Source organism: Macaca thibetana, chromosome 2, assembly GCF_024542745.1.
Source record: "Macaca thibetana thibetana isolate TM-01 chromosome 2, ASM2454274v1, whole genome shotgun sequence".
Lineage (NCBI taxonomy): Eukaryota > Metazoa > Chordata > Mammalia > Primates > Cercopithecidae > Macaca > Macaca thibetana.
The window spans coordinates 60,741,545-60,768,133 of NC_065579.1; the positions used below are offsets into that span (position 1 = coordinate 60,741,545).

The following is a 26,589-nucleotide window of genomic DNA, read 5'->3' on the forward strand; positions in this document are numbered from 1 at the left end:
TGAACATGTATTGCTTTTATAATAAAAAAATTATTATTATTATTGGAAACAAAAATAATTCTTGAACACACTCAGCTTCTCTTGATTTAGGAAAATCTGCCTGGACAAGCTTCATTTCTTGGAAAATGGAAGATATTGGACTAGAAGACTGCTAAGATTCCTTCCAGTTCTTACATTTAAATATTCTGAATAAAGTCATGCTGTACACTTTTAGATTGGAGTCTTATTGAAAATTAAAAATAATCTTTACTAAGTTTCAAAAGAAGAACACTGGGCCAGGTATGGCGGCTCACACCTATAATTCCAGCACTTACGGAGGCCAAGGCGGCAGGATTACTTGAGGCCAGGAGTTTGAGACCAGCCTGGGCAACACAGTGAGCCTCCATCTCTACAAAAAACTCTTTTCAAAAATTAGCTGAGTGTGGTGGTGCATGCCTGTAGTCCTGGCTACTCAGGAGACTAAGGCAGAAATATTTTTTGAACCTGGGAGGTCGAGGTTACAGTGAGCCATGATTGTGCCACTTGCTGCATTCTAGCTGGGGTGACAGAGCAAGATTCTGTTTCAGAAAAAAGAAAGAAGAAAAAGAACAAAAATAAGGAGGAGGAGGAGGAGGAGAAAATGTTGGTACTCTTCACCTATTATTTTATCCAAAAATTATGCCACCAAAATAAAAATTCTTTTAAGATACCTATGAATAAAATATATGAGGGAGTAAAAATGAAGGGAGGATGAGGAGAAGGGAGGGAGGAAAAGGGAAAGAAAGGAAGAGAAAGAAAAAGAGAAAAGTGGAGACTGGGTTTCAGAGAAACCTAAGCAATGTCCCCTCCTCTCAGGACTTTTATAAGTGGTCACCAAAATCTAAATAGCTGGTATTCAGAACACTTCAGAAAAGGATGGCACATAGCACTACCTCTAGAAGTGAGAGTGCTTCAGATATGCCATGCACAGTACCGTTAGTTATGTCTCACCGCACGCTTGTGAATACATGAATATTCCAAGCTTAAGTTTCAAGACAAGAATAAGAGCAAAGTGATTTGGTTAAAACACCAGACAGCAGTCTGAGCTCGAGGTGGGGTCATTCCCACCAAGCTGCAGAATCTTCCAAAATGACCGAAAGCCCGCCTGTCTCTACATAAAACTACAATTCTGTGGCATTCCCTATTTTGGCAGATTAATAATTGAGCCTGCTCTGCACTTTGTTTTGGGAACCTTACTAATTCTGCTGGTAAATGTCTGAGCATGACATAGTGAGGAGCAGGGTCAATAACTGAACTATCTACCTTTGATTGATTTGAATTTCACCTTTTTTTTATGCTTGATATGCACCTATATAGATACATGCACATATAAAACACCCTGTATCATTGCATATATTTTGAATGTTGATGATTTAGTGAATGAAATGTAATTGGAAATAGGGTTAACATTGCTGACTAGAGAGATCCTTATAACTTTACAATTAAAAAAGTATATTATTATGAACTATACATTTCAAAAAAAGTACTTTTAAAATAACCCTTAAGCCTAGTTATCTTAGGTGCATTTAAATACAAATAATATCTATAAAATAACTTAGGAAAACTAATTTAATTTATATATATTATGTGTGTGTGTATATATATATACGTATTTATTTATTTTTATTTTTTTTGAGACGGAGTCTCACTCTGTAGCACAGGCTGGAGTGCAATGGCACTATCTCGGCTCACTGCAACCTCTGCCTCCTGGGCTCAAGTGATTCTCCTGCCTCAGCCTCCCACATAGCTGGGATTATAGGCATGAGCCACCATGCCCAGCTAATTTTTGTATTTTTAGTAGAGACAGGGTTTTGCCAGGCTGGTCTCGAACTCCTGACCTAAGGTGATCCGCCCGCCTCGGCCTCCCAAAGTGCTAGGATTACAGGCATGAACCACCGTGCCTGGCCAATTTCAATATTTTTTAAATTTTTAATCTGAATGTTGATTAGATTGTTTTGTGTGTGTGTGTGTGTTGGTGGTGGTGGTGGTGGTGCTGTTTTTGAGAGGGAGTCTCGCTCTGTCACCCAGGCTGTAGTGCAGTGGTGCGATCTCGGCTCACTTCAACCTCTGCCTCCCAGGTTCAAGCAATTCTCGTGCCTCAGCCTCCCAAGTAGCTGGGACTACAGGCGTGTGCCACCACACCAAGCTAATTTTTGTATTTTTCGTGGAGACAGGGTTTCACCATGTTCGCCAGGATGTTCTTGATCTCTTGACCTCCTGATCCGCCAGCCTCAGCTTCCTAAGTGCTGGGATTACAGGTGTGAGCCACCGCGTCCAGCCTGATTAGATTGTTTTTCAAATCTATGAAAGAATTGTGTTCCTTTTTCATAGTCTTAAATTGTAAGAAAACTTTAAAATTTTTTAAAAAATTTAATATAATTATAAATATAATAAAAGAAATGAAAACTATAGGAAAAGAACTGAAATTTTGTTTCCCTTTATTTCAACCAGTTCAGTTCAGATACTGTCTTTACCTAGAACAGAAAGAATAATTATTCTCAAAGTTACCAGCTTAAAACCAAATAATTAGGAATTTTGCAATATGTAAAAACAATACATTAAAAAATCAATTACATGAAGATTAGTATGACAATCTGTAAACAATAACCACATAATGTGAGTCCATTTTAAAAGGGTACAAGGTAGCCTAAAATTTACTGTCATTTTTGTTTTGCATATTCTATTTAAAAATGTTTTTCTTAGATTTTTAATCTGAATGTTGATTAGATTGTTTTGTGTGTGTGTGTGTGTTGGTGGTGGTGGTGGTGGTGCTGTCTGTATGCTAACATACAGACATCACCTAACCTTTTGTAGCAACATACAGCTTACAAAACATCTAGTAAAAATAAAATTTTAATAACTTACAAGCTGCTTTCTTCAGTGTTGTGATTGGAGCTGGCATCTTGACAAAACTTATACTTTGAAAAGCATGAAGGCAAAAAGTTCCAAATTACTCTGGTCAAAGCACAAAAATGCCATCCCCGTTTCACACTATGGTCCCACCCCAACCCTACCTCCTGCCACCACCATAGATAAATAAAAGCAATAAAAACAAAAGTAAACAAATCTCTCAGATTGCATGAGGATATTAAAATAAACCGCAATCAGCTAATATCAAATAGAGGATATCATTTGTCTGGATGCTAGAAAAACATTCTGGTGAAGAATAATCCAGCAGTGGATGAATTTGCCCGATGAAGTCATTAGAACAGAGTCCTTGCTCACCCAGGGTTTAGAAAGCATCCTCCAATATTTTAAAAATGCATGAAATTAGATATCATTTTATCTTGATATTGTCCTTTTTTATTATAAAGATGCAAATTTTTTGTGACGCCAATTTTCACTTATTTTTTACTTAAAAACCTGAAAGCTCTTACCCCATGGTCAGCCTTCCCATTTGACCACATCCATTCACAATGTTTATACAATACATCTTTTAATGTACTTTACCTCATAATTAATGAAAAAATTAGTCTCAGAAAGACAAAAGTCATATGTTTCAAGGGAATATATTGTTTTAATATTTTCATGTTTATGAGAATGATTCATGAATTTAGCAGAAAGAAAATTTTAAACAACACATATGAATATCTGTAAATGACAACATAGCAACCAAAACGTATTGATATAAATTGAGAAACTTGGAACTACAGAGAATATTGACCTTTTAAAAAAACTTTCATGTGTATGATTGGCATGTTGAGAAAAATAATTGCCATATTTTTATAAAAAGAAAACTGCAGACTTCTGATTTTCCTCATGCAAAAAGAATAATGCACTCTTCTTCATTTAATATATATTGAGGCATCATTTTAAATATTTATACAAAGCAAGCAAAACCTAAACATGTTTACTCTGTGAGTATCTCTGTTTCTCCTTTGACAGAATACCATTTCTTGACTTAGAATCATTGATTCCAAAGGCACATACTTTCATTTATAAGGTATATTCTACTAAGTTTGAATCATTTATCTTTAGGAACAGTTTTCTAGATTCAGACTTACCTTTTAAGTGAAATTAAAATTTAAGCTTAAAAATACATATGCCATTTAAATGTGAATTTCTTCCATTCACACTTAAAATGTTGGTAGTTTCTTTTATATATAGAAATAGAAGTGCCATTGTAATTCGTGAGTAGTTATAATTTAATGGACAGAACATTTACAATATTGATAAACATAACATTGATAACAGAAAAAAAAACTAATCTTGATTTTAGAAGAAGCACTGCTTTGAACATATTTCTAAAATCTATATTCTAAATTGTGGATCTAACAGAAAGAATGTAAAGTTGTCTTTTATCTATTAAAAACAAAACATCATAGCTTTTATTCAGCTAATGAATCTCCAACTCTAAAATTTCAGATTATAAATAGGCAGCATTGGGAATACTACATATTACCACTGAGCCACAGAAGAGTGGTAAATACTCAAAATTAAATGTTTTTCATCCTTTGGAAACAATATGCGTATTAGTGACACCTGACATAAATGACCTTTGCTCCATTTGACATTTAATCAAGCAGTTAGTATTAAAACTGGAGACAGAAAAGATGTGTTGAAAGCAGTTACTTGTATAGTGAGAGTTGCAGAAAAACTACATGTGGTTTCCATTGTCCCATGGCCAACATTTTGGAATTTCTTACAGAATGATATATTTACATTTCTTAAAACTGAAAATGTCTGCCTTCTTATTGAAGTTTACCATACGTCAAAACACATCAAAAGCTAAATATTTTATATAAAGAGGGAGAAACTGACTAATCTATAATATATATAAGATTAACCAAGGGAAATTTAAGAATGTCAAAAGTAGTGTTCTAGCTGTCAGGTAATTAATACTCGGGTAATCCTTGATCAATCATAACCAATGTTTTAGTTTACATGACTCTACCAAATATGTCAATTATATTCTTAGCTTGTTAATTGAGTAACTTATGTGTAAAAATTAATAAAATTCACTACATTTAATCAATGCAAGGGTACTTAATGTAAGATCTTCGTATTTATTCAATTAACTAAACTCCATTAGTAAACACAATGACCGCAGGGCCTAAATCATTAAAAAAAAAAATGCATCGTTTTCATGGAAGCTTTTTGAATTTGCCTCAAAAATTAATTATGAAGATAACCTTTCTCAGTTTCTGTGCACAGAAATTACCTCCCCAAACCCTTAAAAGCAAATATTATTAAGCACGGTTCATCTATATCAATGAGATGACAGACGCATTAAAAGCTTAAGCTGTATCCAAAGATTACCTGAGTCAACTTACTGTACATGTACAGACATTTTACTGTTCTGTAGGCATGCTGTTGCAAGCATAATATCCATTTAACATATGGTATAGATAGGGAACTGTGAAATGCACCTAGAGGAAAAAAAAAACAGCTAATGACAAAGAGCAGGTAAGTGAACACTTCAAACCTCAAAACATATACCAATCAACAAGTCTGAATAACATCTCTCCCAGGATATGAACAAAAATGACTAACACAGATTTTATTGCTTACATCTTTTAAATCATAATAACTGAAAAGGTTATATATAGATCTAATCCAAGTGAACCTAGAGTCACAAAGTGTTACCACTAGAAGAATAATTGTATCAGATGCCTAACTAATAAGTATTTTATCAAGACTTGGCAAATAAAGTGGAGAGGGGAAATTCTAAAAGGTGACAGAATCATGGGCAATAATAATGGAGGCTTATAAAACACATTCCATGGTTGATAAAGTGGTTGACTTCTTGAGAGAGCTGTAAAATTATCAGGGAAAGGAGAGCAGATGTTACACATTTGGACTTGGTAAAGCATTCGATGCATTGCCTCATGAAAAGTGACTTGAAAAATTAGTCCAAATTGGCTTGGATCTGATCAGTGTCACACAGATTGAAAACTGCTTGAAAATCAGTAAACAAAAGATCATAACAAATGGCTATATTTCCACTTGGGGTAGAGATCAGCCACTGGAATTGGTGTTAAATCTGGTCTTAGTTAATGGTCTTATGAATAGCTTTTTAAAATAAACAATTTTAATAGAATTTTGAAATGCTGCTGCATTGGGAGACAGTGCTTACAAAGGAGAGAATTGAAAATGATAGTGTTAGAGAGAAGAGTTAAATGCCCAGGAAATAAAGTGAAACGTAGCTTGTAAATTCACTACAGAAAATAAGATGTCACAATAAAATAATGATTCTTATTTTTTTAACATAGATACCAGAACTTATAGATACAAGAACTTATAGATACAAGTAAACCTTGTCTTTCAAAGTAGTCACCCTGAGAAACCAAACACAGTCCAGCAATACTGTCACAGTTTAAAATGTTTCTGGGGAATTCATCTTTGAAATTGCCTTAAGCAAGTAAGTGCCAGTAAAATTTAGAAACCTTTATAAGCCATATAAGAAAATGTGTCTTATCACAAAACAGCCATGCTTAATTTTTGTCCCACACTTCATTTGTAATAATAATAATAATAAAATTACACTCCCTAGCTTCTTCATCAGACTTAAGGCCAACAGCCTTTGGCTAGTTCCAACACTAAATCTACCCGCAGAGAGCTAAGATTTCTCTCTACTAAAATTATCTTTAAAAAATACTAGACATATTTGTTTCAGTCTTATTCATTCCACTAACATTTATGACAACCTATTATATATCTATCCCTACTACAGGCATAGCTTAAAGATATTGTGTGTTCAGTTCCAGATGACCACAATAAAGTGAGTATCATGACACATGAGTCACACGAATTGCTTTATTTCATAGTGCATATAAAGTTATGTTTACACTATACTATAATCTAAGTGTACAATTGCATTATGTCTAAAACAAAAATGTACATACCTTAATCAAAAAATACTTTATTGCTAAAAATGCTAATGATCATCTGAGTCTTTAGTGAATCATAATCATTTTGCTGATGAAGGGTCTTGCCTGTATGTTGATGGCTGCTGACTGATAAAGGTGGTGGTTACTGAAGGTTGAGGTGGCTGTGGCAATATCTTAAAATAAGACAACAATGAAGTTTGCCACATCAGCTGACCCTTCCATTCACAAAAATGTCTCTGTAGCACATGATGTTGTAGGATAGCATTGTAAATCCCTTATTGTCACTTCAAGAATGTTCATAGTATCTTCACCAGGAATAGATTCCATCTCAAGAAACCCTTTCTTTTGCTCATCCATAAAAAACAACTCCTTATCCATCAAACTGATTATGACATTGCATACATTCAGTCATATCTTGAGGCTCCACTTCTAATTCTAGTTATCTTACTATTTCCAGCACATCTGCAGTGACTTCCTCCACTAAAGTCTTGAGTCCCTCACAGTCATCCATGAAGGTTAGAATCAACTTCTTCCAAACTCCTGTTAATATTGATATTTTGACCTGTCATGAATCAGGAATGTACTTAATGGCATCTAGAACGGTAAATCCTTTCCAGAAGGATTAACTTTGACCAGATCCATCAGAGGAATCATTATGTATCATAGCTATAGCCTTACAAAATATATTTCTTAAACATTAATACTTGAAAGCAAAAAAATATTCCTTAATCCATGGACTGCAGAATAAATGTGGTGTTAGTAGGCATGAAAACAACATTAATCATTTTGTATATCTCCATCAGAGCTCTTGGGTGACCAGGTGCACTGTCAATGAGCAGTAATCTTTAGAAAGATACCTATTTTTTCTGATCAGTAGGTCTCAATAGTGAAGTTAAAATATTCAGAAAACCTTGCTGTAAACAGATATGCTGTCATCCAGGCTTTGTTGTTCCATTCATAGAGCACAGGCCAAGTAGATTTAGTACAATTCCTAAGGGCTCTTTGATGTTTCAAGGGCATTAGTAAAAGATTTAGATAAGCTGCAAAAGAAAACAAAAGGAGAAGGAGGAAGGAAGGAAGAGAAGAAGAAAAGCTGTGACTAGATTAAAGAAGGTGAATTTTTCCTAATATATATTACATAATTATGAATACTAAGATATAATTTAGGAAAGAAAAACTAAGCACTGCTGAGTATTATTTGCCTTTCAAAAATGGAAGTTAGGTTTTAATCAGTGCATTTCCTGAATGCACACTCAGGAGATCTCCCATATCAGGTACTGCCCACCTCTCAGTGAAAATCACACCTCTTTCTTCCAAGCTCTGCAGACATTTCCAAGATGCCCACCTTCCGTTGACCATTTTTATCTTCCTCTTGTTTCCATTGACTGTCAGCACCAGGCTTACGGTAGATGCTCAAATGCTTGTTGAATACTTTGAACTTAATTAACTATAATTAGGCTTTTTTCCTTAGATTTAAAAGAATGTTTAAGAAATGACTTAGTTTTGTATTTTAAAAGTTGTACTCGGCCATGAGAAATTAGTATCTTCTGTGAAGAAGGCAGAAGCATTCCAAATATTCTGAGGATTATTCTTGACTAATGTAGCTTTTGCAGCTTTTAATATTTAGATATCACAGGGTCTGGTGAGTAGGAGTCTCCAAAGTTTAGCCTACCTGATTGTCTTCTTTTCTTTATTCTTTCTATACTTCCAACTTCCTCTGCCTTCCAACCCCATCCCATGCCAACCATGTCCTTCCCTGCCTTTCAACCACCACTGCCTCCAACAATGACAGACCTCAAGGGAAATCAGAAAAGGATAGTCCTACAGGTTAAAGTAGAAGGAAGAAAAGAGTCTAAGCACCCGGTAGGTATTTAATAAATATCTGTTTCATAAATGAACAAATGAGTTATGTGCAGCTAGGCATCTACAATTAGTAACTTGGGAGAGAGAAGGAGGACAGAAGGATGATCTGGGAGAAGTGGGAAGTGCCTCAAGACAAAAACATGAGAGCTTCCCATGGGGTGGGTAGAAAAAGAAAACTTCTCTTTTAAGGAGTGGAGAGCTATGAAGGAGAGGGTCATAGGAATTGCCACTATTTGGGAGACTTTCCTTCCCTCTCTGGTTGGACCACGTTTCAGACAAAGAGCATAGTCATGCCTTTTTGCATATTCAGTCCACAAACCTACTTACTGTTTTTCTCATTCTGTACCCAATTAGGTAGGAAGAGAAGCATGGGATGATGGGATGGCTGGGGTAGTGTGGGGTTAGAGGATGGGATTGGGGAGTGGGACAAGGCTAAACCTATCTCACTGTGCCACTAATCTCAGGAGTTATCATGTTATCCAGCAATTCCTAATCCCACTTGATTCTATGAGCAGCTCTCTGGTGAACAGAGTTCATGGTATGAAAGATGTAATCAACTCAGTGTGCATATCCATTGTTTTGTCGCTGATACAATGGCAGACATTCCAAAAATGAATCTTCACCTTGCCTGTCAAAGCCTATCTATTCTAATTCCCCACCCTGATCTTGGAAAACTACAAAAAGGACCAATTACCCTCTGAGTTAGTTAGAGCCTCATTTGTACTCACTGAGGAATCACATACAGGCACACAACCCTTCCAACAGCATAACTGGTACTGACTATTAACCTAGATCAATAGTCTCAACAGAAAAGGTCAAAGGTCCAATGGGCTCTGGGAACCCCAGACCACATTACTCTCCACCTTGACCAACTTGACAGACAAGCTCAATTGCCCAGGCTGTTCCCTTTCAGTCAGTACATTAGCAAACAACTTCAGAGCTTGAAACTAACAGTCCTTTTCTTTATATTAAGTACCAAAAAAGGTAAATAATAATAAGAAGAAGACGACAAAGAAGGAATAAGAAGAGAATAAAACAAGACAAAGATTTCCATTGCCAACTCACTTTTTATAAAAGAATATACATAATTTTGCAGATTTCCTCTATAGGAGTCTTCATTTTATAATGAGAGATTTGTGGCAATTCTGCTATATGGCATATAGCAATCTGTATGGCTGAGTAACAGCACACTCGAGGGTATGGCTAAATATCTTGGCCCTGAGTTTTGAGGGTACTGAACACTCAGAAGGTCCCCCAGCATTAAAAAATGACAAGAAGCTCTTACACATATAAACAATTCAGAAACTGCCTACATTTGTTTTCTATTGCTGCTACCACACGTTATCATAAATTTAGTGTCTTAAAACAATACAAGTTGATTATTTTGCAGTTCTGTAGCCTAGAATTCCTATACGAGTTTCACTGTACTAAAATCAGTATATAGAAAGGGCTGCATTCCTTCTGCACACTCTGAGTGAATTTCTTGCCTTACCTTTTTCATCTTCTAGAGGCCACTTGCACTCCCTGGCTCCTCCAGCTTCAAAGCTAGGAAGGGTGCATCTCTCTGAACATTCTTCCTTATTCACATCTCTCTGAGACTTTCCTCTTTGGCTTCCCTCTTTTAAGTACCCACGTAATTACAGGGGATCCACCCAAATAATCCAGGATACACTCCCTATTTTAAGGTCAACTGAATTGCAAACTTAATCTCCCTTTGCCATGTAAGCCAACATATTTACAGGTTACAGGGATCAAGATGTGGATATCTTTGGAGGGGGCATTATTCTGTCTAACACACTTCTCTGTTACTATCAAGGCAAATCAGAGGACCTGCCTCTTCCTTTCCAAAGCTTCCTTCGATGGCTATTCTCACCTAATTTCACCTGTCTAAAAAGTTTTTAAAGGAAGTCTAGAACTGAAACTCCCCCAGGGAGAATCCTGGGCCCTTTTAGGCAAGCATTGGGCAAGACTAATTTTAATGGAAATTATGTAAGCCTTAAAAGAAACACAACTGCTGACAAGTGAGAATTTCAGTAAATAAATATATTGCACACAAGACAGATAATTACACTTTAAGCCAGTAATGCCAGTAAACATAATACAAAACAATGTAGCACAAGTACTGAAAATTTGGATAGACTAACAGACTTTTTTGAAGTCATTTTTAAGGATAGTTTATTTTCTTCTTCCTTCCTACAGAAGCATAGAAATGTATTCAATAAATATGCAACAGAAGGACAATCAATCTAATATCAAAGTGACTAGAGAGTTAATGCCAGGGCTCCATGTGTATGCTGACATTCCAGAATGGAGAGGACTGAAGGTCGGAGACTCTGGGTAACCTGCACATTAAGAACATCCTCAAGATATTGGGGGCAAGATAGAGTCCTTTCTATTCTACACAAAGAGGCAGATCTAAAATCACAGTCCCTCAAAACCTCTATCTAAAAATTTTTGCAACGTTTGAAGAGAGCTTTGTTCCAAACTCCAGTGCACACAACATAAACACACATTATCAATACTCACAATAAGAGATTGGAATTAAGGTGTACACCACCTCCCAAAATTTTTCAAAACTGCTTCTAATCACAAAAAGGTAAATTAAAAATCCTCTCTATGTGACAGCAGTTTGAAAGGTAAATAATGGAAGTAGAAAGGAGATGTACATTTGTTGAAACCTATTATGTACCAGGCACTTTACATAACTTATTTTTATTTGATCCTCACAATGATTGGCAAGGTGTGTGTTGCAGGATACTAAGAGGTCATAAATTTTAGGAGGCTAAGAAATGACCTAAAACTTCACATCTAATAGTTGGTATAGCAGAGATTTGAACTCAAGAATATCTGCCTCTAAAAATTAGCCATATGCTATGACAACACATCCCAAATAAAGATGTATAGTAAGTACTTGGCTCTTCACAGATATTATATAAAATATGGGACAATATTAGTGATATACCTAAATTTAGGCATTAGAAAGAAGTCCTTCTTAATTTACTCTGTAATTGTAACTCAGTTGTTCATCTTACAGGTCCCTACAGTAGTAATTAAACATTCCTTTCTTTGTATTATATGTGTTTTGAAACTGCTAGTAAAGATCCTTGGTCAGCAGCCTTTGTATCTTTTGGCATTTTGCTGCTAACGCTCTGTAAACATGGGCAGCCAAGGAAAATGCAGATGGTGTTATGGAACACAAACCACGACAACATATGGTATACATTTAGTCCTAACAAAGTGTGCTTCTTAACCTCTGGGTGTCACTTCACCATTCCTTTATAAGACTACTCATTTCCAAGGAAGGTTTAGTTTCCAAAACCAGGGCAACAGGCCCACATGTGTTGTATGGCCATTCAGATGCACAGATTGTGTGTCCTAATACCTTTAAGCAAGTGCATTTAGCACATGCTTCCAAGCACTATGGTGTGTACTCATGAACTGTTTCGCCCAGATGGTAAGCTCCTTGAGGACAAGTGCCATGCCTGAAATCTCACCTTATTAACTGTGCATGGCAGAGTAACAATATTATCTATCTTGTATATAGAGACATACAACCTATAAATTGCTCTTCTAGGTAAACCTCCTGACTACCTTGCTACATTGTGACAATTGCCACATCTTCTAGATGAGGCTCACAGAAGCTAAGCAATTGGCCAGAATCACAAACTAACAGCTAACATTTTCTTATTGCCCACAAGAGAAGGTTTTCTTGTCTTGCACCACTTTATTGTTTTTTTCTTTCAAAGTTTTTATTACAAAGGTCAATGTCTACTGACCTTTTAATAAAAGTAATTATTATTTAGTGCTTAGTATACATGTGCAAGGCATTGTTCTAAGGGTTTTTACAAATACTAACTCATTTAATCCTCCTAACCATCCCATGAGATAGATACTATTTTTATCCACATTTTATAGATAAGGAAACTGAGGGACAGAGAGATTAACTTGTCCAAAATCAGAGGACTGGTAAACAGTAGCAGTGAAATTTGAATCCAACAGTGAAGTGTGCTCCAGAGTGTGTGCTCTTAAACATACACTATTCTGCTTGAATAAGAGTCTACAAAGATCCTTACTCAGGACATAGGAGGAGTTGTTCAGCAAGAAAAAAGCATGTTTACTCCTCCCTATTTGATTTATTTGATTATATTCTAAAGCCTTTCCTCATGCCAATAGAACTCCACGTATTATACTAAACTTTCCTGCACTGAAGGCATATGCAATGGTTACCTTAATTGACACATAAAATACCCAAAACAAAATACCCCAAGACTCAAGGATTTTTGTTTTGTGAATTAGAGACCAAAAAAAAAAAAAAAAAAAAAAAAAATTGCCTAGGCATCAGAAGTGTTATAAACTCACATTTGCAAGTCTTTCTTGGGATTTTCAGAATTCTTATACAAGATTTTTTTTTGTCTGAAATATTTCAGTGCTCACTCAGTGCCTGAGCTTGAAAATTACCTAATCCTTTTTAATTTTTTCATTTTCAGCTACTTTGCCTTCAGGCATAGGGCAGGGCAAGCACTTGCTTTCAATACGATGTTTAACACTTTTTATGTTTTTATTTCAGTCGTCTTGGAAAACATGCTAGTAAACATCCAAACATATTGTAAAGATTTAAAATTCGGGGTGTGTATACATATATCAACAGGAGTTATGAATTATGTATATTGCAGGCCTATATAAATTAGATTTTGAAGAACAAGCATCACAGTAGTCAAGCAGGTCATAATAAGACATTCCATGTGAAATGTAAAAACTATCTTGAATAAATTATCTGTAAGTTAACATTCCTATTAGAATGACATATTTATTATTTCTGGGTTTGTGATATTGCTTTAATGCATTTTGGCTAACTGTTGTAATGGCATATTAAGAAACCATTTCAGGCCTTTTTTCCCCACTGGAATTTGCACTTTTATTTCCATTTGAACTAAAATAATACAATATTAAAAACAATCGCCCACTTCCCAATGTAGAATACCATTTTCTTCTGCCCAGAAATATTTAATTAAAGCAGTATATAACTTCAGTAATTATTTTTACACAGAATGACTCTTAAGTTAATAGTCAATTGTAAGACTAAAAATTGGGAGACTGACAATCAAAACAATCTTAAATGCTTTGTTTACGTGATGAAAATGAGTGATCCTTTAATTCCCTCACACACATTAAACTGATTTCACAGACTTTCTGTACTGGTGTTTAACATAGTCAAGTGCTTGAGGTTATGTAAAATAAACAATCTTGAGATCTTATTGCAAATGTTTGCAATTTATGATGTAAACTGATTTGTGAAGAAAAAACAGGATCCTATGTCGCTGAAGCCAAAGAGGCATTTTTCAGAAATCAAAATAGTTCCGAAATTTGAGCACTGCATTATACTAAAGTATTACCATCTGAGGACCCAAAAAAGTTATAAATCTGGGGAAAAACTCAAAATAGATGTACATCAGTTCAGCTCCAAGCAAAGACACCGATCTTACTGTGTCTCTTGTATCATAGGGTCCCTAACACTAATGATGTCTTAACTAATCTCTTTTAACTCAGTTTTCCCCAGTCATGGATTTTGCAACTTGGGAAGGTTTTGCACGCCGAAAAGATTTGGGGAGCAGGGAGTGGGGGTGTCCTTTATTAACTACATTAGGATTATTGAGTTTCGACCCAAACTACAAGCATTTGGGTCTTATTTAAATTTAAAGTGAAGAATTCCTCAGATCCCTTCTTGGCATGGTTCAGGGAACTCCGGGTTTGGACCTCTTGTTCACACACCGAGGTGCCTGCCAGAGAGTTTGAACACTGGCATTCCGGGAGAGCGGGCCTTGGGTGAGCCTGTGTGGGAGTCTGACCCGAAGCCCGAGACCCCACAGGGCCAAGGAAAGCAGCCTCTGTCTTCCGTTAGTCTTGAGGGAGCAGGCGTAGGAGGAGGCAAGGGCGCCGCGAGCTCCCGGAGTGCACTGGTCCCACAGGCCGTGACCGACTGGAGCACTGCGGTTGGGGCCAAGAAACTTTGGCCTTTCTCGCCGGACCTGGCTGCCTCCGCGGGCCTCTCCGCCTACCGCGCTCCCGCCGCGGCCCGACTTCCGCGGTACACCGAGCCCGACACACCCGGCTCCTACCGCCCGGGACATTCCAGACAGACCTACGCCGGGTCGCGGCGCTCCTGTACCGATACCCCGCGGCTTAGCCAGCGAGGCCTGCACGCACCGCCTCCTTCGACCTCGGGCTTCCCCCGCGCTCCGCCGCGTGGGACAGACTGGCCCCGAGGCGGAGCCACCATCTCCCCTGCCCCATGGTCTCCAGGGTCCGAACCCGTGTTGGGATCTGGGTTAGGATTAGTGTTTGGAGCTTGGAGCCTGCCTGTTAGGACCCCCGGCCCCGGCGCCGACTGGAGCTCGCTGGAGGCCACAGGACCATGGCGGATGGCCTGGCTGCTTCAGGGCGCACCAGGCCCGCAGGCAGATGTTTATTATAAAAACTACCGACGTTGATCAACCAGGAGACCCGCAAGGCCTGCGCACTGAGTACGGCCCAAATCCTGTTCAGTGGTCTTTGAAAGTTAAAAGAAAGAAACCTATCGCCCACATCTATGCTGAGGAACAGCTTTGAACACGAGCTCAGACCTGGGAGAGGGCCAAGTGGGGGTGGTGGGGAACACTGCTGGAGGATGTGGGGTTTTGTCAGGGGTTTTACACACCCTCCAGAACGAGGGTGGGGAGTCTCAGGGGACGCTCAGGACACTTCAGTCTTCGCAGAAGGTCCGGTCTTCACAAGAGCCCGCGCGGGAAAGAAAGTTCCTGTCTCGGACCTGGTCAGGGCCGAGTCTTCAAAGTCTCCATCTATCCCCACACAGGCAGCACCTTTGGGCTTTACTAGTGGGATTTCTTCCAGAAGAAGGGGGCTACGACACGGGGAGAGAGAGCTCCTCATTATTTTCAAGGCCAGGCTTTTCCTAAACCCGATTCTGGCTTCCACCTTCTAAATTTAACCAATGAAGAAGCTGCTTCAGCCAACCCTAAACAGGAGTGTGAGATGGGGAAATCCGCCCTTCACAGTGCCCTCGCCGGCCCGCCTTTGCGGCTCTTTTCCCGCTCCGAAGTCAGCACCTGCCCCGCTCCAGAGAGGGTCAACGAACTGGGGCTGGTTGTCGATTATGCCATACCAAACCTAGGTTGATTTCACACCGCAGGATCCCTCTTTCCTTCCTCCCAAAAGTGTCTCCAGATAAAGGTTGAAATTATAGCAAAATGAATAACAAGAGTCCATCTTGGGGAAGGAAGTTACTCTATCCTATGTTATTTTACTTATTATCTGTTCTTTCATTAATTTGGTATAACCCTGTTTCTATGCTGGGTGGATAAAATGGAGGGGGCCGGCGGCGAGAAATGCGCTCAGCGCTAGGGACAGCCACACAGCCACCCTTCTTACTGCCCCTTGACTGCAGCACGTAAGAGCAGAGGCAAGCGCTTTTCCAAGCTGGTATATTCGAGAGAGTGATACGCATTAATCAAAAGGGAAAAGGGAAAGACTATCCCGGATATTTTAATAGTAACAGGAACAAAGATGACACGAACCCCATCAAATGAAACGATATTTTCATTCAATTGATCGCAAAGTGTCTTCAATTATAACTTGGCACTTATTTAAAAGGTTTAACAGAAGTGGAGGCGACACATTTTGTACAGACAACACGTCATGAGATAACATCTTTTGTTTAAAATAACTTAATACACTAGAAAAAATATGTCAAATATAAATAATTTTGTTTTCATGGAGAACAAATAGTTACAAAGCTCAACCGCATACCAAAGTTCAGTTAGAAGAGCTTTTCCTCTTTCTTGTAAATTAGAAGGTAAAATAAAAACAAAAACAAAACCCCACAAACTTAGGCTTGCCAGCGAATTGGGATACAGATTGGCTTAGTCCAAAGTATCCCAGTTTAAATAGCTACATGAATTGAAACAAACAACCAAAAAAACCAAAAAACAAAAAAAGTTACTTGAATAGATACACCTTTGTGAGATAAAATGCAAATGTTGAAGTCAGTCCACACATTATAGCCAAAATAAACTTTGTTCGTGTGTATCAACATATCTTACACAAACCTAGTGCCTGTATCTAGCTGGGTGTTATTTAAGGTGAATTTGACGGGATAGAGAGGGGGAAATAAAGCACTGTCTTCAAATAGGACTTCGGGAAACCAACAAGAAGGAACACAAGAAAAGGGGAATGGTGGGAACTAACATTCATTGAGCGCCTACTGTGTCTGGCACAGCGAGGCGCTGCACCTTCATTATTTCGTTTGGTGGTCTTGTTTTCTTTTTCCTTTCCCCACATGTTCTGCCCACCTCTGTCTTCTTAGGACAATGAGTGTAATTTTTTCCCTTTCTGACTTTTTTCTTTTGTTCCCCAGGATCGAAGACAGGGCAAATATATATATATATATATATGGATATAGGTATCAATTTCCAGATGCTTTTGGTATTGTTTTTCATAGTGAAGATGAAAATGGAGTGAGTGCATGGGAGATAAGGGGGTGGGAGGAGACACACCATCAATGGAATACAAGTAACATGCAAACCGGAATTTACTGTCAGCAGTCCGGACAGTTTTGCCATAATAATTTCTCAGAGAAATCATTGTCTGTGGCATCTTTTTGTGTTAATATTATTTTTCTCTCTCCTCGTTTTAATATTTTCTCTTTTCTTGCTCTCCCATACATGGTGGGTTTAAACTCAAAGCATCTGATTCAACGTAAAAGGAGGCCCGCCTCTCTTATCAAATTTCTCGTGTTAACGTGAACTTCGCAGAAAAAGGTCAGTTTCAAAACCTGTGAACTTCCCAGCTGCGCACTTTTTTCATCTTAGTTTTTCAAATAAGTATACCTCTTCTTTCTGCTTTGCCTTCTTAGCGCATTTTTAAAAACACACATTTAAGTTGGTAACTCCCCCACATTCTCTCGAGATTCGTCTGGATTGTTTTTCCATATTTTAAAATGTATAAAATACTTTAATTTTAAAATGTGTTTTTGCTCCTTGGTTCTCCAATTTCAGCTTCTGCCAAATAGTAATAAGAAATAAGTTCCCTTTCTCTTTTTCTCTCCGGTCTTTCAATTTTTTTGTTTGCTCATTTTTTGTTAACAAGATTTTTTTTTTCTATGCAAGAGTCCATCGTTGCCGCTTTGTGGTGAGCCAAACTCCTCGGTTCCAGCACTCCCCTGTCCAGTCTCTCTCCTGACTCTCCCAAACCCGCTCCTACAAAACCGAATTCTAGGCCCTCGGGTAGGAAAACGGGCAGGAGCCACAGCGCCTGGGTGCCTCGTGAGATCCCTGGTCCTGCGTGGAGTCTGCCTTTCCGAGTCCAGGATGCGAAAGGGAACAAGGGATGGTCAGTGAGGAGGAAAGAGGGCCGGCTCTTGAAGTCTGAAAGGGGTAACGGAGAAGCAGCGGGGCGCGGAGGGCGTGTAGGCTGAGTGCCGCGGAGGAGGTGCGACATTGGTGCTGGCGTTGGCATCACAGACCCAAGGCTGCGGCGTGCTTTTTGGCTTTCAGTCTGAGATCGGCGATGCTGGAGTTCTTACTGGTGGTCTTGGCGGCTGCTGCCGCCGCGACTACCGAGGCGGCGGAAGCCGAATCCGCGGCCAGCGTGGCGAGCGGCAGTCCGAAGGGCGGCGCTGGGAACATCATGTAGGGCGCGTGCGCGGCCAGGTGCGGATGCAGGTGGTGGTGCGCGTGCGCCACAGCGCTGTCCAGCTGCAGCTGCGCCTGAACCTGAAAGGACAAGGGCGTCACGTTGCAATGACTATCCTAGGGTGACAACAGAATAGAAACAGAGCATTAACGGCGTCCAGCTTGGCCAGAGAGAGAGTTGGGTTGTGTTTGGGCACGGGGAGAGGGCATTTGGCTGCGCATCTTGTTCCGAGAGTGACCTTCTCAGCCTGTTGCTGAATCTGGGGTTCCACATGGATACTCCACTGCCCCCTGGGTCTCCGAAACTCAGTTGGGGTAGGTTTATTTCCCTGCACCCCGGGAACCCCCGTCTGCAGGAATGTGGCCGTCTCCCTTGGGAACTGGGCTGAAATGGTATATTGGAAAGACTGTGGGTGAGGATCCTTACCCTCTTCTCCTGATGCTGCCATGCATCTCTTACCCCACTACCAAAACAACGGAGTACCAACAAGCAAACTACGCAACTTTTTTATGTTATTCAGGGAAGTTATTCCATCTTCCCCACAATAGGCACAATTGTGAGTCGGTACTTCTAACCTTTACTGCCATAAGAATTACCCAGGGATCTCGTTAAAATTCAGATTCTGATTCAGAAGGTCTAGGTTGGGGCCTGAGATTCTGAATTTCTAACAATCTCCCAGACAGTTTTGTTGCTGCTGGCCCAAAGATTACCTTTTGAGCAGTAAAGGTCTCCTTTTAAAGTCACCCCTCTCTCTTTCTTCAGTCATTCTCCCTTGTTTCCAAAGCCCAGCATTAGGATGCCAGAGTCCTGTGGCACCAAGAGAGCTAAGATCTCCCTGACACTGAGTTTCAATTCATGGGCACACCTATGTGTCTCCCTGTCCAAGTCACTGGAGACTGAGAGCTAATTCATGACATCACAGCCATGCCAAGCAGGGGTCCTGGCTGAGGATGGGGAAGGTCAGATACTGGTTGGGAAAGGATATCGCCCTCAGGCTTGGAGAGCGGGGAGTTCAGAGCACTGGGATTTCCCAGGATTAAATCATTGCTGCAGGCTGTCCTTTTAAAATATACTCTTAAAGGTTTCTTTATGGCTTAGGGTTTGCAAAGGCAAGGCAGCCCTGGGAAGACCAAGACTTCTCTCTTTACCAGAGATGAAGCTTTGTTTGCAGAAACAGATTTAAAAACAAAAGAAAGAAAAAAATGAAAGTATGAGCTGGGAGTACTCGTGTTTATTTATTTTTCTTCTGTCAGAGTTATTTAATGTGACTAAGAGGTAGAAAATACCTACAAAAGTATCTAGAGGGTTGCCTTAGAAATACCTTAAGACTAATCTCTGTATTGGATTTGACAAAATCTTAATCAAAAGACTTTTCCTTCCTCTCTCTCTAAGGGCGACCTTTAGGGTATTTTTAAAGGGCCAGTTACTGACCCCAGGCCTCTTCAGGGGTTCCCATGAGGACAGAAGGGAGTAGGTATTCAGGCCCTTAATGCTGTATAGGTTTTTAAAGGGTAGTGGGTCCACTACATCATCTCAAAATAGATTATCCAACTGTGCAGACATTGACATCTGGGATCAGAGATAGGTGATGTTCAACAGTTCAAGCAAACAGTCAGGTATTTTTATATTTAAAAACAGCTTGAAACTATACTGTACTTGCCTGCTGAAATGGCATCCTTAAAGCACCTACGTTGACATAGGGTGCGACTCTACAAGCTTCAAACTGGCTGGCGGCCCCTATGAGAACACCTGTAAAAAGTACAAAAGAAAAATAATGTGAGGTTAACATTTGTAGCATTTTTCAGGGTTCCAAATGGTACAAGATAGAACTAATTACTTTGAAATTGGACTATTATCTTTCTAAACTGTATCCAAAATTTAAATAAATATAACTTACTCCCAAACTTTAGGACTCCATTAACAGCCTTTTAGGATTATTAAGTCAAGAACTATTGTCATTTTTGAGGTTTCTTTTTTCTGTCATTGTAATAGTAATATTCACTACTTCTCTCTTTGCTCAGACTTTCAAATGTTCCTTGTATAAGAAGCATACCTTTATGGAGTTGATTTTCTTGTTTTCTACATTTAGCTCTTCGATTCTGAAACCAAACCTATAGGTTGGAGGGAGAAAAAAAAAATAAAACCTAGATATTATGACTAAAAATTTTTTTTAATTACAAGAGTGCAAAGAGAAAAGAGTCGTGGTTTAGATAAGAACTGGGAGATATAGCAAGCAATCTTTGAATTGTATAAAACAGCCTCAATTTCCAAAGTTAAACATGTAAATTAACTACAGAAATAGAAAGATAGATTTTATAGACTTTTGCAAGATACATTACTATTAGTCCTGATTTCATCTTTTCACATAACAGAGTCCCTATGGCCTAAAACTCTACTTGGTACCTGATACCAATATGATAATGTGTTTAGATATTTGCCCAGTTAAGACCTGAGAAGGGTGTGCTCACTAATAGCCTTTAATGTTAATTAGCTTCATCTTAAAGAAAAACCAAACACCAGAGCAATAATAACTCTTTTGGGGAGAAGGAGTTGTAAGGGTTGGGGAGAGGTAATTAGTGTCATAAAAGCCTCACTACAAAGAAGTTTAGAATTTCTCTGTTCCTCTGTGCAGCAGAGTGAAACACAGTAGCAGAATAATTGTGCACCATTATCATGATAATCTAATTTGCTTCTTTAGAAAAAGTCACTGCTTGCAGTTAGGATAGTAGGAAAACATCTAGAAAATAACTAAAATGTAAATAAAAGTGTGAAACAACAATAAAGTACACTTCTTAAGAGAAAAAAAGAAGAGCATTCAGCGAAAGGACAATGAAGTATGTATAAAGCGAGTAACTCTTAGGTACTTTGTTCTCCTGGATGTTACCTGCTTAAACTTGACAACTTTTACAGGCAGTATGACAGATTTTTAAAAATTCAAATAAAGCTTGCTTTTGTATTCCACTTTCAATAATAAAGCATATTGATTGACTCACAAATTAAAGTTTTAAAAACCCCATTAAAGTAAAAATACTGCTTCAGAGCTTTTATTGGTATGTTTTTGAAAGCAAGTGTTATAGTCAATGTAAATCTTCAAAAATTTCTCTGCTATTTAGTATAATAGAGGGTGGATTGTGTGCCAGGGTGGCGTCCTTTGTGTAATTCACATGGCCTGAGGCTTCTTGCCTTTTTTTCCTCTAGAAGAGTTGGAATTAAGATACTAATAATCATAACTGTAATAATTATCATCATGTTTTTAAGGGGTTGCTGAGCCTGTGGAGATCTCAGTGCACAGAGCAAAGCAGGAGAGGCTTAAAAAGGAAGGCTCTGCTGCTGATGCTGTGATGACCAAGGCAGCCTATTATTACTTTTCCTCTTAAACGTGACTGCTCTGGGTTTTTTTTTTTTTTTTTTTTTTTTTTTTTTTTTTTTTTTTTCCTGATCCTATTACAAGATGCGGGAAGCCCCTTAAGAATTGTGCATAGTTCGCTACAGATGGTGGTCTCTGTGCCCAGAGACCGAGGGAGTATCTGTTACAGCGATACTTTGTAACAGCTGCAGATGTGCGGGCCTAAAACTGCTCCATGTGTTCAAACAAATAATGACTATCATTTTATTCTATTTTATTATTTGAGCGGAAATATAATCTGAAACATTTACATTTGTTCCCCGTAAAGCCAGAAGGATATGTGTATGTGAAAGTACACAATTTGCTCCTTTAAATGACCCCAAAGCCTATTTTTGCTATTACATTTGCCTCCACGACCAATAAAGAAAATCTGTTTCAATCCTAACTTCATTGGGTATGGCACGTGCTGGCGGGGGGGCAGGTTTTGGAAATATAAATACTAAGATATGTGGTTTGTTTTAAAATCTAATTTCTTTAGGGTCAGTTTCGTTGCCTTGGTTAAACAAATGAACAAAGAGTGGCCAAAATGCGTTTATTTCTCCGCTATTTCACACACAGTTTGAGATCGACCGCTAACAGCAGACTGTAAATTTCTGCACTTAACAGTTACTAATTTTCTTTATAGTCTGAACATCTATAAACCTAATTGGGATATCCGCTTGACAAACCTAGACCCTGCAGAGCAGACCTTCAAGGAAATCAAACTCCAGAGAGCAACATACTCCTTGGAACTTTCAAGGCATCCAGAGATAAAACGTTTTCTGTGGGATTTTTTTTAAGCCTTATAAAAGTAGGCCCATTAGGATTAAACCACATTAAAGCCAGCGCGAGGCGAGGGGGGTGTGGTTTATAGAAACTCTGGGAGAAAGCCCAGCACAGCTTTCTTCTTCTGGGAACATATGTTAGGATGGAAAAATAAAAGAGAGGGGAGTGCTATAGGACTAAGATCTACTTTGGAAAATAAGACCTCTAGTAAAGATATCTCTTTCCTTCTCATCTTACACCAGACACTAGAACCACCACCTCCCGAGTGTGTTCCCCAAGCCTCTTTCCAACCCCAGGCTCTCTCTGCTCCCTGGGCCCTCGACCTCCTGGCAGCTGGGTACCTGCACTCGGGCCTCCGACAGGCCCAGTCGCTGGCTCAGTTCCTCTCGCATGAAGGCGTCGGGATAGTGGGTCTCGTCAAAAAGCCTCTCCAGCTCATTGAGTTGTTCCAGGGTGAAATTGGTCCGACTTCGCCTCTGCTTGATTTTGGTCTGGCCTTCGTCCTCCATCCCTTTCGCATCCTCTTTGCGATCTTTCAGCTCCGGGGACACTGGAGGGGGCACCCCAGGGGGGCCACACGTGCATCCATGCACACACACACACACACACACACACACACGGACAAAAACAGCACAGCAAATCCCGTTACCAGATTTGTCACAAAAAAGGATAGAGAATCGTTCCCCCTCGTGGAATCCTGATCCGGCTTCTCACCCCACTCGGAGGAAGAATATCCCGGAGAAGCGCAAAGGTCAAGTCTGAGCAGCCGCCTGGGGCAAGGTGGGCAGTCAACCACCCACCTCCTCCGCAAACGTACCTCGACTCACTGTCCACCCCACAGTTCCCGGCCTTCCCCAGCAAACGCCAAATGCTTTCCACTCACTTTCGCACTCACTTTCTCCCGAGCACTCCCAGAAATCAAAGGCGCAGCGCTAGGCCTCTCACAGAGCAAGGTCTGGACATAAGGGCGCGGCAAGGCCACCCACTGGCCTCTCACACCGGCCATTCCCAGAAGGCTGACTCGTTCTCAGGCCAGCTCTCACCACCTCCGGCTCTCTGCCTACCGCAAACTTGCTGGTCTAATTTAGGAACAATTGGGCCGAAGGGTATCAGCGAGAGAAACAGACCCCGGTGTTGTGCTGCACAGGGAGCCGCATCCGCAGACACCCCTCGCTGCCCCTGGGCTCGGGCCAAACCCTGCATAAGGTACCCTGGGCAGCCAGGTAATCTCCGTTCGCCCTGTCCGACCGGGGTCGCACGAGCACAGGCGCCCACGCCATGTTGGCGGCCCGAAGGGCTCGCCGCCCACGCCGGACCAGAAGGCAGGAGGCGGAAAACCAGCCTCCGGTGGCGGGCGAAAGCAACCGCTCTCTCTGTTCTCTCTTGGCCCTCCCTCGTGGAAACGCAGACTCGACCCTAAACGCTTAACCCACAGAGATCAACAGGTTCAAGCGGAATATTCGCGATCCTCGGTTTCTATTGGTTGCTCAAAGCCTTTTCATGCAACCAGCAGCTCGGATGTTTAATAAAATATGCATTTTTCTGCTCTGGGTTTGCACACATCCGTTGCCACTGTCCTGTTCTTCTCCTCCCTTTAAAAACAGGAGCTCTTCTAGTGTGAGCATATAGAGTCACCATATGTATATCGCCCTGGAACCTTTATACTCTGCGCCCGAACCAGAGACTCCGGTTTTTAAGGAGTCAAAGCTGAGTTTAGATAGTAGAGACTGTTTGCAGTTCTTTCCAGCGCAGGATCCAGGCCAGCCTGGGTGTTAAAAATCATTTCCGGAAGAGCCGGTCTGCAGAGAAATTAATACTTGTCCTGAGCTTGGAAATCAACAGTCCCAGGAACTGCGTCCGCCTGGGGTTCAGATCTGAACCTCGCCGTCAAGCGCGCTGGCGAACCTGAAGTTCGGGCCTGTAGTTGTGGACTCAAGGCCGGGAGGCTGAGCTGGGCACCTTGACAGTAATTCCACCATTTTACAAATTTAGGAAGACCTGGTGCTGGTTTGGAGGAAGAAGAGTCGCTAGATCTCGGCCCTGCGGGGCATTACTAGCTACGGTGATCTTAAGTATTGCCGTATTTTCTAGTTCTCAGAGTTCGTTTTGTGGACATTTGTCCCTTCTTTAGGAAGGAAGTGGATAACATTATAGTGAACATTATGAACCAATTTAATAGCAAAGTATTTTTACTGATATTGTACTGAAATTAAAATATGAAAACACATCCTTCAGATGCTGCCAATGAGGTGGGAAGGCTTTGTCTCTTACATGTCGTCTACACAGTGGATGCCACTCAAAGTTTTGGGGCTTCGAAGAGATGTCCAAATTTCAAGTTGATCAATAGACTTAATAAAATCTCTATTTTTGTCCCCAAATTTCCAATTAATGATCTAAACAGGAACAGACCGTGTTATAAACAACTTAATTGCTTGCTTAAATATGTGATTCCACACATGCCACATATTTTCTTAATTGGAAAAATATGGCAGTACACCAGTTACTGCAGGCACCAAGTGCCAAATTAATTTTATTGTTGAACTCCTTTGAATTGTTATAGGATGCTGTGCCATTGAGATAAAGACATTTCCTAACACTGCGCTAGCACCAAAGGATTTTTGCTTTAAGAGAACCGAGTACTGGGTGATTGAAAACACTAAAGGAATTGTGTAAATATAGATCCCCACCTCCCCGTCCCCGCCCCCAACACACCAAGAAACCGAAACGCCTCGCCGGGGAGAAGCAGCGTAGCCTGGACCCTAGCTTTCGTTGGCTTCCTTCTACCTTCAAAGAGAATGGGAAGTTTTGGCCCCTAAGATCCAAAGATTCAGGGTCTCTGCGGAGTTCGAGGGGTCTTGGCGGCCCCAAACACGAGGCGAGCTATCCACCTCTCCCCTTCTCCCTCCCTGCAAACTCCTTGCTAGAGGCTAGCTTTAGTCCCGCCGTCCGGTCCGGCACCCCCTCCTGCAGCCCGGCCCCGCGAACTTCCACGTCCGCCTGCGGGCCATCCGGGCTGCGGGCCCATCCTCCGGCTGGTGAAAAATGCATTTCGATGGAATGGGAACATCTGGGAAGGGCGCGCACAAATCCCACACGCTTCCTCCCCAACAACACACTAGGACCCCACCCACGACCGAGCATACCACCGGACCCCCACCCTTCCACTATCACTCCAGCTTACAAAGCTGGGGTCCAGGGCCCTCTCCGCATCCCTCTCCCCTCCCCGCTGGGCCTCGGAGTCCTCTCCCGCCCGAAAAGAGTCAGGAAGGAGGGAAGGGGAACCGTTGCCCGGGGTCAGTCAGGTCGTTACCCTCCGTCAGTCGCGGGCTGCCCGGCTCCCTGCTTCTCTCGGCAGCGCCCATGTCCAGCTCCCGGACGGGAGAGCGCCCTCCTCCAGCTCCTCCGCCTGCTCCTCCTCCTCCTACACCTCCTCCGCCTCCTCCGCCTCCGCCTCCGCCTCCTCCGCCGCCGCCTCCGCCGGCCGCCCGGACTGCCGGGCTGCTGCGGTCGTCGCGGCCGGCCTCGGTGCAGCCGGTCGGCTCCTTGGCCCCGCGCAGCGGCCCGCTCTCCAGCACCTCCCGGTACGTGATCGCCTCCTTCTTCTCCTTCACTTTCTGGTCAAAAGACTTGGAGACGAACGCCGTAAGTTCTTCCATCGCCGCCGCACGTCAGCCCGGCGCTCAACCTCTGCCAGCCGAGCCCCGCTCTTTTTTTCCTTCTTCTTTTTTTACTGCTCCAGCCCCCCCAATAATAACACATCAATGGGACAGGAGGTGGGGGAGGAGAGGGAGGAGGAGGAAGAAGAAGAAAAAGAGGAGAAGAAGGAAGACAGAGGAGGAGAAGTAGGAGAAAAAGAAGTAAGAAGAGGAGGAGGAGGGGGAGAAGGGTGAGGAGGAGGAGAGGGAGGAGGAGGAGGAGAAGAGAAGGGGCGGGGGCCGCCGGAGGGAAATGGGAACTGATGCTTCCCTGCCGGAGCGCGCTTGTTCAATGTTAAGATCTTTGACAATTCTTCCTGCGGAG

General features: G+C 41.1%; 2 protein-coding genes across 4 annotated transcripts in view; one reads left to right on the forward strand and one right to left on the reverse strand.

The window, feature by feature from the left end:
* MLF1 (myeloid leukemia factor 1) overlaps nt 1–26,589 on the forward strand; it is a 919,514-nt gene that overhangs the window by 420,972 nt on the left and 471,953 nt on the right. The window lies entirely within an intron of this gene.
* On the reverse strand, nt 17,801–26,384 carry SHOX2 (short stature homeobox 2). 3 transcript variants are annotated; one of them, XM_050779878.1, is made up of 6 exons: nt 25,880–26,384; nt 25,282–25,353; nt 22,911–23,119; nt 20,452–20,509; nt 20,059–20,147; nt 17,801–18,514 (listed from the first exon to the last, which is right to left on the reverse strand). In XM_050779878.1, the coding sequence occupies exons 1-6, from the start codon at nt 26,223–26,225 to the stop codon at nt 18,221–18,223; spliced, it is 1,068 nt and encodes a 355-aa protein (XP_050635835.1). In that variant the 5' UTR covers nt 26,226–26,384; the 3' UTR covers nt 17,801–18,220. The 3 variants fall into 3 exon arrangements, with proteins under 3 accessions (XP_050635835.1, XP_050635837.1, XP_050635836.1); XM_050779880.1 differs by lacking the exon at nt 25,282–25,353 and having other exon boundaries at nt 17,801–18,478; XM_050779879.1 differs by lacking the exon at nt 25,282–25,353.